The sequence below is a fragment of the Hylaeus volcanicus genome, chromosome 2 (assembly GCF_026283585.1).
Source record: "Hylaeus volcanicus isolate JK05 chromosome 2, UHH_iyHylVolc1.0_haploid, whole genome shotgun sequence".
Taxonomy (NCBI): Eukaryota; Metazoa; Arthropoda; class Insecta; order Hymenoptera; family Colletidae; genus Hylaeus; species Hylaeus volcanicus.
This window is the reverse complement of record NC_071977.1, coordinates 28,878,598-28,893,208: the sequence shown is the minus strand read 5'-3', so window position 1 is coordinate 28,893,208 and position 14,611 is coordinate 28,878,598. Positions and strand designations below refer to the sequence as shown.

At 45.1% G+C, this 14,611-nt stretch overlaps 1 protein-coding gene across 12 annotated transcripts in view; it reads left to right on the top strand.

The window, feature by feature from the left end:
* LOC128884899 (multiple C2 and transmembrane domain-containing protein) overlaps positions 1-14,611 on the top strand; it is a 36,764-nt gene that overhangs the window by 11,620 nt on the left and 10,533 nt on the right. The window contains exons 3-6 of one of the 12 annotated variants that reach the window (XM_054138576.1): positions 2,581-2,976; positions 5,229-5,504; positions 5,901-6,043; positions 6,982-7,173. In XM_054138576.1, coding sequence (XP_053994551.1) covers positions 2,581-2,976; positions 5,229-5,504; positions 5,901-6,043; positions 6,982-7,173 — 1,007 coding nt within the window. Of the gene's footprint in view, positions 1-2,580; positions 2,977-5,228; positions 5,505-5,900; positions 6,044-6,981; positions 7,174-11,012; positions 11,867-11,997; positions 14,304-14,611 lie in introns of those variants that run through there. The other 11 variants (XM_054138565.1, XM_054138571.1, XM_054138568.1 and 8 more) reach the window with 11 other exon arrangements.

Below are 14,611 nucleotides of genomic sequence, written 5' to 3'. Positions count from 1 at the left end.
TTAGAAGAAAAGTTCAAGTGACTTTTTTGCGTGGAATATAGTCCTCTTTAAAATTTATTTAAAACTCCTTCCAGAGGAGGTGAGATTCCCTAGATTTTGGGGCACAGGATCCCCCCCCCACTCTCGAGCGACAAATTTTCACCTCTGAATTAACATATCTAAATGTTTCATTTTATTTCCTCGTTGTTACGAGGATTATACTTTCTTGTGCAGAATGAACTCTCCTTTAGTCCCATTTTTTGTTGCAAATCCCAAAAATTCAGGTTCACACCCTTCTTCCTCTCCCAGATAGTTCGAAGTTTCGCCGCGATCGCGTAAGTTTTACGCCACTTTTAATTACTCTCCGACGCTCTCGCACGTTGCCGCGTGTAGCCGGGAAGCGAGACCTACATATACGTACCAATTTTCTAAATATGCATACGGGGCAGCGAGTTTCAACTCGGCGTATGCAACAGCATTGTCGAACGCCCCACTTTCGCCCCCGAAGTTCTATTTCTGGAACACTTTTGCCGATTATCCGGGATCGATACGATCATTTTTCAGACGGTACGAAATTTACGGGTCTGCACGGGCGTTATTTAATTACGAGAGGCGCGCAACGAGACGCTCGCGTAGTCGGTATCTTTCGCGCGCCGGTAAACACACCGTGGACGTAACGAAACGCGAGAACCGATTTAGTTCCTTGCACAATAACGCGACGCGATCCACTCTCTTATTACCGGTAATTACATACCTTCGCGAGCGTGGTTGTAACGACCTCGTTTCGGGGGAGGGGGGGAGGGCAGAGGGGAGGGGGTGGGGGATGAAAGGCTCCGGGTGGCTTTAGCAGTCATCGATCGCGCGGCTAACGATATTCCATACGTTCTCGATATAACTGTAGACCGTCCTGGTCAGTTTCCCGATATAAGGTCAAAGATCCTGAGAATTATCATCTTACCTTCCGTTCGTTTCGCGCTTCGAACCCCGGAACTTCGTCAGACTCCGTTGAACTGCTGACACCATGGCGGATTAGTGGTCTCAATTAAACTACGCGAGACCCGTCCATCGGATTACGTCGAACCTAATCCCTTGTCGTCAGAAATAGCTACAATTGGAGTTACTTCCGTGGAGATAACCAGATTTCATTTCCTTGGGTTCCACGAGGTCCGGTGCGATCAGGTATCATCAAATTGGGAGGTTGGACGTGAAATATACCTAGACTCGTCGTCTTGCTATCGAGCTTCTTTACATGTCGATTAGATCCAACTTCCAAAGTTTACAAAATTTCTATCTTCCGTCAGACTCTCTGTCCAATCCCTCGACAGCGTCGAACAATCGCCAACGAAGACGAGCACAGCCTGCCGAAACCTTTTTTCCTTCGAATCCATCACCCGCAAAAAATTTGACCGGTATTCTTCTTACCTAGATCCTATTCTATCGCGCCTATAAATATTGTCTTCCTCCCTTGTCTCTCGGAAAGTTCGCGAAACTGATTCACTAGGTCGAAGCCAGACCTAACGAGGGCCGATGCGACGGTGCTCCAGAAACTTGGATGATATCCGGCGATGTCACAAACTGTCCGACGTTATCCGACGTATAGTACACGCGATTTTGTTTCTCATACTTCTCGCCTGTTCCATCGCGTCTCGCCTACGGCTCTCGTCCGTTCTCCGTGTCCATTGTGAATTGGGTCACCTCGGTTCGGTTTTCGAGTTCGTTGTCTTTGGACACCTCGTAGATAAGGTTGGTCGTGTTTGTCGGGTCGTGTTTGTTGCCTGGGGGAAGATGAGGGAAACTCTACGCTTGGTCATCGTGATCCTGTTACGTTCGACGAGGCTGATCTGCGTTTAGTCTTGCTTCCTTCGGGCTACCGAATAACTTTTGTAGTCAACATTTATTGTCGAGGTTTGACTCGCTAAACTGGGCTATTTGTAATTAAAACTGATATCCTTTATATACGAGTCTGATATATCTTCCCGAGGAAAATGAGTCCGAACACGACACATCTCGGACGACTTTTAATTACACGTTACTATAGTATAGTAGACTATAAATTACGTACAATATAATTAAGAGTGGTCCGAACGAGGTCGCGTTTGGACTCGTTTTCATCAGGAAAATCTCGTCGATCCATTAGTAACACGCGTACAAAGATATGACATTTTTTTTTATTAAAACTTATACAGGCTGTCGCAAAAATGTTGGAGGTTCTTGAAAGGAGTGATACAGGGGGTGATTTGAAACAACTTCTTCCTTGGCGAAAATATTGTTCGAGGCTTCGTTCAGGAGATCTTAACAGAAAACTTTAAATACTTTTCCTTCAGTCAGACAACGTGTCAAAGACTCAGCTTCGTGACAAAGGATAAAATCATTAAAACAGTTTGATATTAAAAATCCGTGGTTTTCCGTTAATATCTCCTTAACGAAGTCTCGGACATCGTCGCCAAGGAAAACGTTGTTTCTGCATTTATTTTTGTACACCGACGAAGGCCAAGTGAAATGAAATCAGGACTCGAGTAATCGTACCCGGAGTGCGAATACTGCGAATACTTCGGTCCAGGAGAAGAGCCGTGGATATTGAAGCGAGTCTCGAAATTGCAGATCGTAGTCGCGTGGAGGAGAGGTCCAGACTGAACTTAAACGGGAGCCGTCAGCTCTCGAAAAGCGCCACGGAGCTCAGGAACAACGACAGCGGTTCGCCGTCACGACGCGGTGAACAGGCCGAATCCAGCGTCGTCCACCACCATCGGCAGCATCGTCACGGCGCCTCAGTGGCGCAGCGAACGCACACCTTCTTCGCCACTTTGAAGAGTCGCTGGGCTCGCAGCAGGAGCAAGGAGCGAAAGAAATCGAAGGATGCCGGAAACGTGGTCCCTCAGGACTCGTCCTACAAGACCGCGGGCGTCGAATCCGATTATGGCGCTGATTACTCCTCGGAGCACAGCAAGAGCTCCTCCGCCACGCAGAGTCCCGCCAGGCACTGCCTCAATCATCCAGGTAGGCTTCGATCTTCGTCCACGCTTTCTTTAAAAATAGATCGCGGGATATACGATGTCGTTATTGAGCGAAGAAATTAATTCTGCGGTAGTTTGTTAAAAAAAGAATGATCTTTAGCACTTATAATTTTTCTTTCGTCGTACAAGAGAGCACATACAGTTGTAGAAACAAGTATCAATCTAGTGTAATCTAGTAGAAGAACGACAATAAGTGAAATTTGTTGTCATTTAATTGTGGAGTTGACATCTTCAACTGTAACACTGTTTTACTAATCTTTGTGTATAGGATACGTCGTAATGTCTACCAGGTTGAGACTTATTTCAACAACAGGCACAAACGATCGAATGTAATTAATTTCCCCTTAATTATTAATTTACTCCGGAATGGACTTGTTTCGTTTATTATTTCAACGTGAACGAGACCCGACAGAATTCCAAACCAAACAAACCGCTAGCAACGAGAGCTGAACGTATCACCAATTATATTTACAGCTTTGTCGACCGATTGTATCGTTAAACAAGGTTCTACTGTTCCTCGTTTCCCTATCTGCCCGCAAACGTTCATTAACGTCATTATCTAGCGCTTCGTCCAATTCCCTTGTTGACGCGCCAGCGTACCACCCAGAGTTGTTTTCCAAACGAACTGGTTCGCGAACATTAACATAGATAAGGTACACCGCGCGAGGGTTATTGTCGTGATTGATCGTCGCATCCTGCGCCTAACGAGCCTCTTTTCCAGGCTCTGCGCTCCGCGGAAATTAAATTCCGATTAGTTTCACTGGACCCCGACGACGAAAGGGTAACTCAAAAGCGCGCGAAGTTGCTTTTCCACGAGTGCTCTCGTCGAGGTCAGCAGAGGCGAACTTTCGCGGATTTTTACTTCGAAACTTCGTCGCTCGGCAGACTTTTTTTCCGCGCCGTTTGTAAAGCGGCAAACACGTCGAGGGATCGATGCTAGTACCTCGTGTCTCGTTGCATCGATCGATCTCAACGACTTGTAATGCAGGCGCGGTGGAAGAGCGGGGAGCTTTCGCGTAATCGAGTCCAATTACTGACACCCGTTCGACGGGAGCTCGATCGTCGTGTACCTTCGTCGAAGTATCGCAAGTGGATCGCCGAGGTCTTCCCGATGAAAATGAACCCAAACACGACCCGCTTTCACCGACGTTTAATCGATCGTTATTAAAATAATTTGTAATTACTAATTTACTAGGAATTACGTATAATTAAAAGTCGTCCGAAGTGGGTCGTGTTTGGGCTCGTTTTCATCGGGGAGACTTGGGTAGTCTGTCCGTATAGCTATCGTAAGAATCTATCGAAGTACTATACAGGGTGAGAAAAATGTTTGGAGGTCCTGGAAAGGTGTGGTTCGGGGGTTGATTTGAAACAACGCTTTCCTTGGCGATAATATCCGAGACTTCGTTAAGGAGATATTATTGGTTATTGGGGGTTAGAAAATAATTATCACTCTGTTATTCCCTTTTATAAGACACTCTTTATTTTGACCAGAGAGTTAGGAGCTGCGATGTTGCTCTCAAGAAGACTACGATCGAACTAAATATTTCAACGTCAGTGGAAAAAAAAAAATATACATGTCGAATCGAGTAACCTCCTCCTTTTCGAAGTCGGTTAAAAATGCAACGAAAACTATCGGTGCCCTCTTGTCTCAGAAAAAAGTCTGCTGACTTCCTATTTTAAGTCATAAACTAACTCCAAGAGACCTTTTCCGGTGTCGGTTTATTTTTGACCGTCGAGGTCTTGGACTTCGAGTCGCCAAGGGTCCGAAGTATCCAACAGATATTAACAGAAAACCCCGACCAATCAGAGGGCGGCTGTCTAGTGCGTAGCCTAAGCTACTGCGGCTGTCTAGCGGGAGCTTAAGCTACTTTTCTGTTAATATCTCCTAAACGAAGCCTCGGACAACATTTTCTCCAAGGAAAAACTTCTTTCACATCACCCCCCGAACCACCCCTTCCAAAAAATTCTCGTACAGCGAACGTTTACCAGGACATTATTTACCGCATTTCACCCGGTACATTTTCCTGCATTTTCCATCTACGGAGTTGCGTGTACATTTTATGGGGCGCACCGTAAGCGAAGCGGTATTCGAGGATTTTCCAATAAATTTACGTTTATCGTCGAGCGCACTCGAAACGTTGCGCGGAATATACCTCGAGTGCTCGCTGATGGTACGGAGTCTCGATGCACGACGGCAAATATATTTGACGAAACGGTACGACTTTTGTGCGACAGAGTCGCCGTTGGTGCGCGGCGACAGGCAGAATGTCGTGACGAGGCTGGAGGACAGCCCTGGAAGGTACAGCGAGGGTCTGTCGAAAGGATCCTTGAGCTACCAGGCAACGAAGGATTTCAACGAGGAGGCTCGAGGATCGATCAACCAGGACGATAATACGTTTCTGCAGGAGGAAGCAGCGCGACGGAGGGAATTGGCGTTGAGGCAGCATGCTTTTTTCCAGCTTCGTTTGCACATCAGAAGAGGGGCGAATCTCGTCGCTATGGATAGATGCGGTGAGACGCGTTATTTTCTCGTACGTTCCAAACGAAACGTTCGTCGCTTTTCCAACGTAAACCTTCGAGTGTACCGAGCAAGTATTTATCGTTGTCTATTGAAAACATTAATAGACTATTAATAGATTATTAAGAACATTACGTAACGGTAAAATAGATACAACTAAATATTAAAAACAAACCAATTGCAATTCGATTTAAAAGTCCGGTATCAAATTCGAAAGATTGTAGCGTGTACTTTATTGTTGATATTTTAGATATCGAGATGCCAAACTGAAATATCGAAATAAATACCTAGCAAATTGTCTATAGAAAAGAAGATTGGTACATCCGAGATTAATGTCAATTAACTTAGGAAATAATCATCTGAGATGAGACGTGAATTTCGTGTTCCAGGCGCCAGCGATCCGTACGTGAAAGTGAAATGCTCCGGCCGATTGCTGCACAAGTCGAGGACCGTTCATCGCGACCTAAACCCAGTTTGGGACGAAAGCGTGACCTTGCCTATAGAAGACCCTTTCCAGCCTCTCACAGTCAAGGTACAATTCCGGCAATCGTGTTCGTCGCTGAGGGACTGTCGGAATATCTTATTTAACAAGCTCAGCTGAAAGGGGAACGTCGATTTCGAGAGCCCTCGAAGACGAACGATTCGAATCCCCATCGTTCGTTAGCGGAGATGAGCACGATTTTAACGAGACAATAAATTTGAAAGAACGGCCACTTTGAATATATATTAATTAGAAATATAAATGAGATAAAGGAAATGGAATAGTGAAAGGGACTCGAGAAACACGAATTACTATAATGGGATATCGTGAATGAAATTAGCACACTTCTGTCAGGAATTCGTACATTCCCTTGTGCATGGTTTGAAACAAAGCTCTCGTGGTTAACAATGGTAAATAAAGGGGGGCACTATAAGATTCTATGATTTTTAATCATTGTACAATTTATTCGCACAAAACAGAGCACAGGAGTACTGAGCGACAGAATTTATAAATAAATTAGAGTTGAACAGGTAAATTAGAGTTACCTTTACTTGTTTTGTTTCAGAGGCATGTAATATGAGTTAAATGTTTCTTTTTGTTTTCCTTCATTATGATTTGTAAATGACACGAGCAAAAATTCTTCCTTATATAAAAATTCCAAGGAATAAATTATCTATCTATCTATTAGCTCTTCGAGGTGCGCGATTACGAAAGAAAAATAAACTTCAAGCTGCACAGAAAAACTGTGTCGACAACTAACGCGTTTCGACTCGTATACAATTCTAATTCCATAGTATTACCACACGAGTGAACAATTTTAAATACAACAAAATAGTAATGCTAGGCAAAAGGTGAGATGATTTTCAACCCACCTAACTTCAACGAGTTAATTCGTTCACTCGAAATAATTCATTCCATGGAGATCGAAATTTTTCCCAACCACTAGCTCTTTCTTTCGACTAATCGACAGACCTTGGCTGTTTCGACAGGTCTTCGACTACGACTGGGGTCTCCAGGATGACTTCATGGGAGCAGCGCAGTTGGAGCTGACGCAGCTCGACCTTGGCCAGCCGCAGGATATCGTGCTGGAGCTGAAGGATCCCGCCAGACCGAAGCAGCACCTTGGAGAGATTTACGTGAGCGCCACTCTCTGGCCGAGGAACCAGCAGGAGAAGGAGCAGGTGATTCGTCCGATCATTTTCTACGAATAAAATTCTTGCTTGGAGATTACTACTGAATCGCTAGCCATAGATAGCAATCTTTCAAAACTCAAGGGGAATCTGTCCACCGTTTCTTATTCTACATTTAAAGGACTTCGAACATCCAAATTTTGTTTTCAGAAATTATTTTTACCACTCTTAGTGCTCCGAATTAAATTCTGTAGGAGTCTAAACGAAAAATAAACAAGGTGCGCGGAGATTCAAACCCACGATCCTCGGATTCACAGTCGACCGCTTTACCTACAAGACCAATCCCGTACCCTACGTTTCGTGTTCTTATTTGACTCCTTATTGTTGGGTATGGGAGGCGCGGACACTACACTCGGCTATCCTGAATTGACATTCATTCGCCCTCGAATGTCCGTTTTCTCGGGTTTCGCGTCTCAACAACAGTGCGCGCCGCGCCCTCTTTCGCGAGTGTACTCCCCTCTCTCTTTCTCTCTCGGGTTTTGCGTCTCAACAGCAGTGCGCGCCGCGCCCTCTTTCGCGAGTGTACTCCCCTCTCTCTTTCTGGAACGTTGTTCTCTCTCGACGCCTCATTGTTGCCCGCTCCACCGTCAACACGACACCGTCCTTCGCGTGGCATTGTTGTTCATCGTCACTCATCGTCACTGGCCGGTCCTCTGCCGCTGTAACCCCCCATCCCGGACGAGCCCCCATATGTAGGAGTCTAAACGAAAAATAAGGCACGGGGATTCGAAGCCACGATCCTCGGATCCACAGTCGACCGCTTTACCTACGCGACCAATCCAGAACCCTACGTGTCGTGTTCTCGATCGACTCCTTATTTTTGGCTATGAGAGCCGCGAATACTACAATTCTGATTACCCGAAACTGTTCGGAATCGCTTACATTTTAATTAAAGAAAAAAAAAAGCAAGCGATTTTATTTTCTATTTTTGATGTTCCAAGCCCCTCAAGGTGATCGCGAGCGATAAGGGTAGAAATATAGGTTTCGGTGACAGACCGAATAGGAATACAGAGTAGCGTTACAGAAAATAACAGAGCGGTATCCGGGTCAAAGACAGCGAATTTTGCATTTATAGATGTAGCGAACGCCAACAGATTTGCATATCGTGCCGGAGATAGGGGCGCAGCTTGTCCGCGCTACTTTGGCAAACGTTATCGTCCTCGTGCGGACGGAATTCTAACCGAAAGCGAGTGGATACGGTCGGAAAAACGACGGGACGCGTGGCTCGGAAGTCTCGATCTGTTCGCGATAGAACAATTTCGGGACGCTGCAAATTGAAATTATTTCGAGTGTCTCGTTGGCTACAGTTCGCCGCGGGGAAATTAGCGCGCGGAAGCAGAATTTCGGGTCGAGTAGCCAACGGGGATGGTTTTCGACATTTTTCCCGACTACGAGTGGCATCGAAACGAACGTTAAATACCTCTCCGATCGATCCCGCGTTCGCCGTTACGCGTGGAAGGATTTCGCCGTTCGACGAAATATCGAAAAACGATGAGTCCCTTATTGGGAGCATCGGGAGTCAACGATTGGAACGTACTCGATTGTACAACCTGTCGAAGCGTTTCTCCGAAAGAGCGTTTATCAACAAATTGGTAGTAGTCTATCTTTTGGAGATGATCTCTCGCGATTACGGTATTTCTGGTTACCTCGTGACTCAGTCGCTCGTTGGTTCTAATTACTCGGGTTTCTACGAATATTTCCTATTTCATATTTTCGGTTTCTCGCTAATCAGTATCTTGCTAAAAATATTTTCTTAGGAAATAGAATATTTTCTTCGACAGAATCGAGGTCGATTTTCAAATTTCCGTAGTGCCTCCAGCCAGAAAAAAATTCGTACGCTGTTCGATGATTTCTTTAGCTCTTTTGAGGTAACGTGACAGAATAGTCGGCGAGTTACTCGAGGTGAGCGTAGCGAATGCCTCGGCGTGCATTTTCATAGCTTTTCGGGAACAGGGAAACTGGGTTATGCTAGAATCAGGCTCGCTTCCGTCGCGATATCGACTGCCCTTGTATCATTGTTGAAAAGATGTTGGGAAACTTGGAAGGTTCGCAACTTTTCCTATTAGAAACTTCCCCCCGTGGATGCCATGGACGCAGTTGACTCGAACATGGAAATACCGCTCGGGTAGTGTTTGCATTCTTCGGAGTATTTACTCGAAGACCATCGAGGAGACGGGGAAACGTTAATATTTGACTAAGGGAACCCAGATGGTCTCCTGTATCGATGATTCGTTAATCTTATCTTCTCTTAATCACGATTTCGGTGCTAATCCTAATCTGGTTCTTAGATCTTTCGTACGATTTAATTCAATTGATATTCTTATCGTAGAGTATTATTTTCTTTAATTTTATTGATCGAAGGGTTTCCTTTGGAAAGATCTTTTTATATCAGATTAAATTATTTTTTTGTATCTCGTTATTTCTTTTATATTTAATATTTTTAATAGGAATATCGATCGAGTTGTAATCGTATTAAGTATCGTTGGGATACAATGAATCGTGAATTTAACGAAACAGTACTAAGTCGAACCAAATTTTTACCAAACTCCTAAGTACCAAGATATCAACAAATTCTTTAAATGTCGCACTTGAACGTTCTCGGATTTTACAAAAATGCCTGCAAGGATATTTAGATCGAACCTCGTCAAGTTCCAGCAAAATCGTAGACCTTACATAGAAAAGTGTCTGATTTCGCGTGGAATGACCTGTAAGTGTGCCTCGTTGGCTCCGTCGCGACGTGACGTAACATAAATGTGTGTGCACTGTAATCCGCGCCTGAACGTCCGTCATAGTTCCGCTCTTGCTTGCAAACACGTTGAATGAAACTGTTCCGTGGTCACAATCGCCCGTCCCGGAGGGGTTTCGCTATGTCACATTAATGTCACGATCAATATTGGCGATAAAGAAACCATCGAGAAGGCCACTCCCCCTCGATGACGAATAGAAGAACAATAACAGCGATTTTGTCATCTGACTTCGAACGCAAACACCTTTATTTGCTATTGCACTTGTCTTAGACATTATTTTTTCGCCCTAGGCTTTTTCCATACTTCATATTTCTGTTAGCCAGCCCTAACCCAACCATGAAAAACCGGGGTCGGACTGCTCTACTGTCTGCGACCCAACTCAAACACCCATAAGTCGCTTTGGTATCTTACTCTCGGGACTGTTAGTGCATTCGCCTCTTACGACTCCGTTGCCGAGGTTCGATTAATTCATTTATTTTTAGTTACAATGGAAGAACTTCTGGGAGCAACATTTTAACGGGACAACTGAATCGCGAGACTTGTTCGAATTCGCTGCTGAATCACGAGAGTTGTTTTATGTAATACAGCATCAAGCAACCGCGTGCGCGTTACGTAGATTTAAAGGGTGTTAAACGAACTTTAATTGAATAATGTCGGACATCGCGTGGACGGTCTTCGGCGACGTAAAGAATTGTGCTTGCGATACGTTCGTTTCAGGAAAGATAAACACCGATTTATTGGACCTCTTTTTCGTTATAAATGAAAAATATATATTCATCATCGTTATATAATAATGCAACAGGTTTCGTTACAATGCTCGAGCATCGATTCCTGATAAATTAATACCTCTCGAGCCACGTATTCTGACTTCAGAAAATCTGAAAAATGAAACGGTTCCCGAAAACCAACAATATTTATACTCGGTATTTATACTCGCTGTTCTACAACTCTCCAGGTCCAAAAACAAAATAGGTTTACCATATTCCGGTGAAATAACTTAGCGACTCAAGGACTCCTTTTTCGCAACCTGGAGAAGTTAACACCTGTCCGAGGTCTAGTTCGAAGCGTCAAACGGTTCGCATAGACTAGAAAAAAAAAAGAACAACAACGAAACGAGATTCGACGACGAACAAAGAAACGAGAAGCTACATCACGGTTGCGCGAGTGTCGCGAGGGGACCGCGACAACGCGTTCAATTTCCTACATGGACTATTGCAATGTTTACCTCTTAGCGTGAGTGGAGAGGGAGATATAGAGGCTTGGTCGTCGCGTTAAGCCGTATCGTTAACCAGTCGCACACGGCCGTCGAGGAAGTGCGGTTCTCCTCAACCACGGTCCGTCTTCGCGTGTTTCCGTCGCCAATCTCGGCGTCGCGCTTTAATTCCCGTCTCGAATCTCACCTAGGCCCTGTCCACGCGAGACGAGAGCCTTTCACTTATTCGAAACCAACGCGCGTATACTCCGCATGGAACGTGCATGGAACGTGCATGGAACGGAGCATATCAATATATAATCAATGTTGCAATCCAGTATGTAAATACAGTACGACCCGAGGCGTTTCGAGATAACGTAATTAAATATAGAACGATCGACTGGTCCACCATTTGGCCAGACCATTCGAAATTTCACCGTGCGCGCTGGGAGTGAATCGCGATCGTAAACGAGCCGTTCGGTCGCGATCAAACGGCGTAATTGCGGCCGCAATAACGCGAGAAAAAAACCAACTCCGCAGTTTCCGCGGAAGACACGAGGCTCTCGTTCACGTAACTCGATTGTCCGCGGCGGATACACTCGTTATTTGCCTGGACGGTTTAAAGAGCGTCGGTGTGCGTCAGCGTGGATGCGTTCGGACAAGCCCTGACGCGGTTGAAACGAGGAAGAGGAACGACGAGAGGTCGGGAAGCGAAGCGAAGCCGCAGGCTAGAGTTTGGCCACGTGTACGTCTGACCGCTTGATGATTCATTGGCGAAGCTTTCCGATCATTAGACGACGGAACACGTAAAAAGATACACGTTGCGGATCGGTCGTTAAAGGGACTGGCGTTTGGGAATTTATTTACGAGTCGGAGTCGCGACTTTTCCTTCCGCGCGATGTTTAAAGGGACCCCGGAGGATCCGAAAATATTTGTTTTAGTAATCCTTTCGCAGTGCAGTGCTCCCAAGTTTTGAGCCTCGAAGAAAAAGTAGCATACAGAAAATTGTTGCCATTTTTGTGCTATTAAACCAGGCAGACTCGCGGCCATCCGTCGACGTGTTCAAAGCAATTTCTTTTTCGGTTTGGAGCCGAGCCAAGACGCGATTCTACGCCACGGACGCAAAGGTCTCGGCGTCTCGTATCGGATTCGATCGTTCTTTTCTCTGGACTCTCGACTCTGACACAAAGTCGCGAATAGTACTCGAGGAGATCCTCGATTCTGCAGAGATGAGCGAGATTCTTATCTGGATAGAAATTACACGTTAGGAATAAAATGGGAACGCCTATTTAAAAACCTTTAATAACACCGACGGACAAATATTATTATTCGACACGCGAACGCAGTGTCGGGAGTGTAGAATATTAAATTTTCAGAATAATTAATCATTCGAAACTGTCGCATGGCGTTCATTAAAATATAGAGAAAATACATAAACATACGCGATATTATAATATTCATAAAACAGGAAGACGAGTAAGCTGAAGAGCCGAAACGAGTGCAGGAAGGAACGTCGCGAGTGAATGATAGTGTCCAGAAGCAGATTCCAAGATTAAAAGAATTCTGAAGAAAGGAGATATCAGCCACACTCGAGACAACGAGTTCATCGACGCAGATAGAAAGATATAGTTTGCAGACATATTTTCGAACAGACTCTTCATTCGAATGACTCTTCGTTCATTTATTAATACGCGAGTGTCCTATTAGTATACAAAGGACGTAAAATTCCAAAGTTGTCCTCGAAGTCCGGGACCCAGTCGACCACCTAAAAATATCTTCGAAGAAAGGAACAAACGTCACGGGACAATGTTGGCATTCTACGGTCGAGGAGGCGAAACAAACTCACCTAGTCACGACACGGTGTAGCAATTAGACGCGGACAGGTGGTCGCGTGTGTACAGAGGAAGAAACCGCTTATCACTTACGTAACGCAGTCGGAGAGGTGAACTAATGATCCGCTTATGCATCGGCTCGATGTATGAGTTCGTGTCATTTCATTTCGAACAGAATTTCGTGCGCGACACGGGGCTTTTTTTCCTCTGCGATATTGCTTTTAGTTCGACGTTCTTTCTTTCTGGAATGTTTGTCTAGAATTGGAATTTTGGTATATCAGTTGCGAGGGTTGGGTTGTTTGTTAAAAAATAAAACACTCTTTATTCAGACCAGAGAGTTAGGAACAGCCATGTGACTTTCGAGATAACAGACTGAATATCTCGGCGTCAGAGAAATATGGAAAAGGGTCTGCTAACTTTCTTTTTTAAATCATAAACTAACGGTCCTCTTTCGGCGTTGGTTCATTTTTGTTGTTAATCGTTGAGCTCTTAAACTTTGAGTCACCAAGGACCACCAAGGACCCGAAGTGCCCGACACGGTAAATTTGGAATCTTAGTATTAGAGTTACGGTGTCAGCTCCTATCTAGCATGTATGTATAAGCCATTCCCGACCAGTCTTCGAACAACGAGGCTACGAGGTCCGGATAAAAGCAACTTTTATCGTAGCTCGAAACATTTTTCTCTGCTTTACAATCTAAAGAAGTAATTACAAGGGAACAAGAGCCCCGATCGATATCAAACGCATGACCAAGGAATGCTTCGTTTCAGGGCAAAATTCTGTTCGAAATAAAACTGCAGGGACTTATGCATCACCCCGAGACATTCTTCGTTACTTTCTTCTGGGATCGCGAAGAACATCATGGACAAATCTCTGAGCGACTCGAGCTCATCCATTTCCAAGGAAGATCAGAGCGTTCCTCGCAAAGATACCGACGACTGCTCGATACTTCCAAAGGACGAACTCGGAACAGAGGAACACTCGGAGGACAGAGAATCGTCGGGGAACGATCAGCCCGCAGAGATCGAAGCTAGATCCCACGAGCCCCGGGTGGCTCCCAAGACCCCCAGACGTGGCCTGAAGAGACGAGACAGGGTGGGCGACAATGCTAAACAAACGCTGGACTCGGAGAACACTCGAAGAGTTTCTTCCAAGAAGAAGTCGACCGAGGAGATCGTCGAGAGCAGGTGGAGGCGATTTTGGGAGAGCAATCGGGACAGGTTCAAGCACAAACCCGAGGAAGACGTGGGGAAGTATCGAGCTGCGGAGGATGTCGCTGCTGAAGCTGACGCTGTTTTTCGCGAGGCCATCGAGGCGATGCGATTCGACGAGACTTGCGACGAGAGAAGTGGTAATCGATTATTCTGTTAACGATTCGATTTCGATGATCGAGAAGTATAACGGTGGTCTTGGGTCGATTGCCCTTTCTTCTTTTTTGCTTTTTCGATTTTTGTCCTCTTTGTAGATCAGAGTCACTGGAAATATTTACCGCGTCGCTAATATATGAAATATTCAACGTGGCTCAGCCAACATTAGTATCGGGAAACTGTTGATGCGTAAACGTTGAGTACACAACGTGATATCCAGGCTGGCACAAGTTGAATATCGGCCAATTTATCGATCAAACGTTACATAGTATTTGACGAGTATTTACAAGAG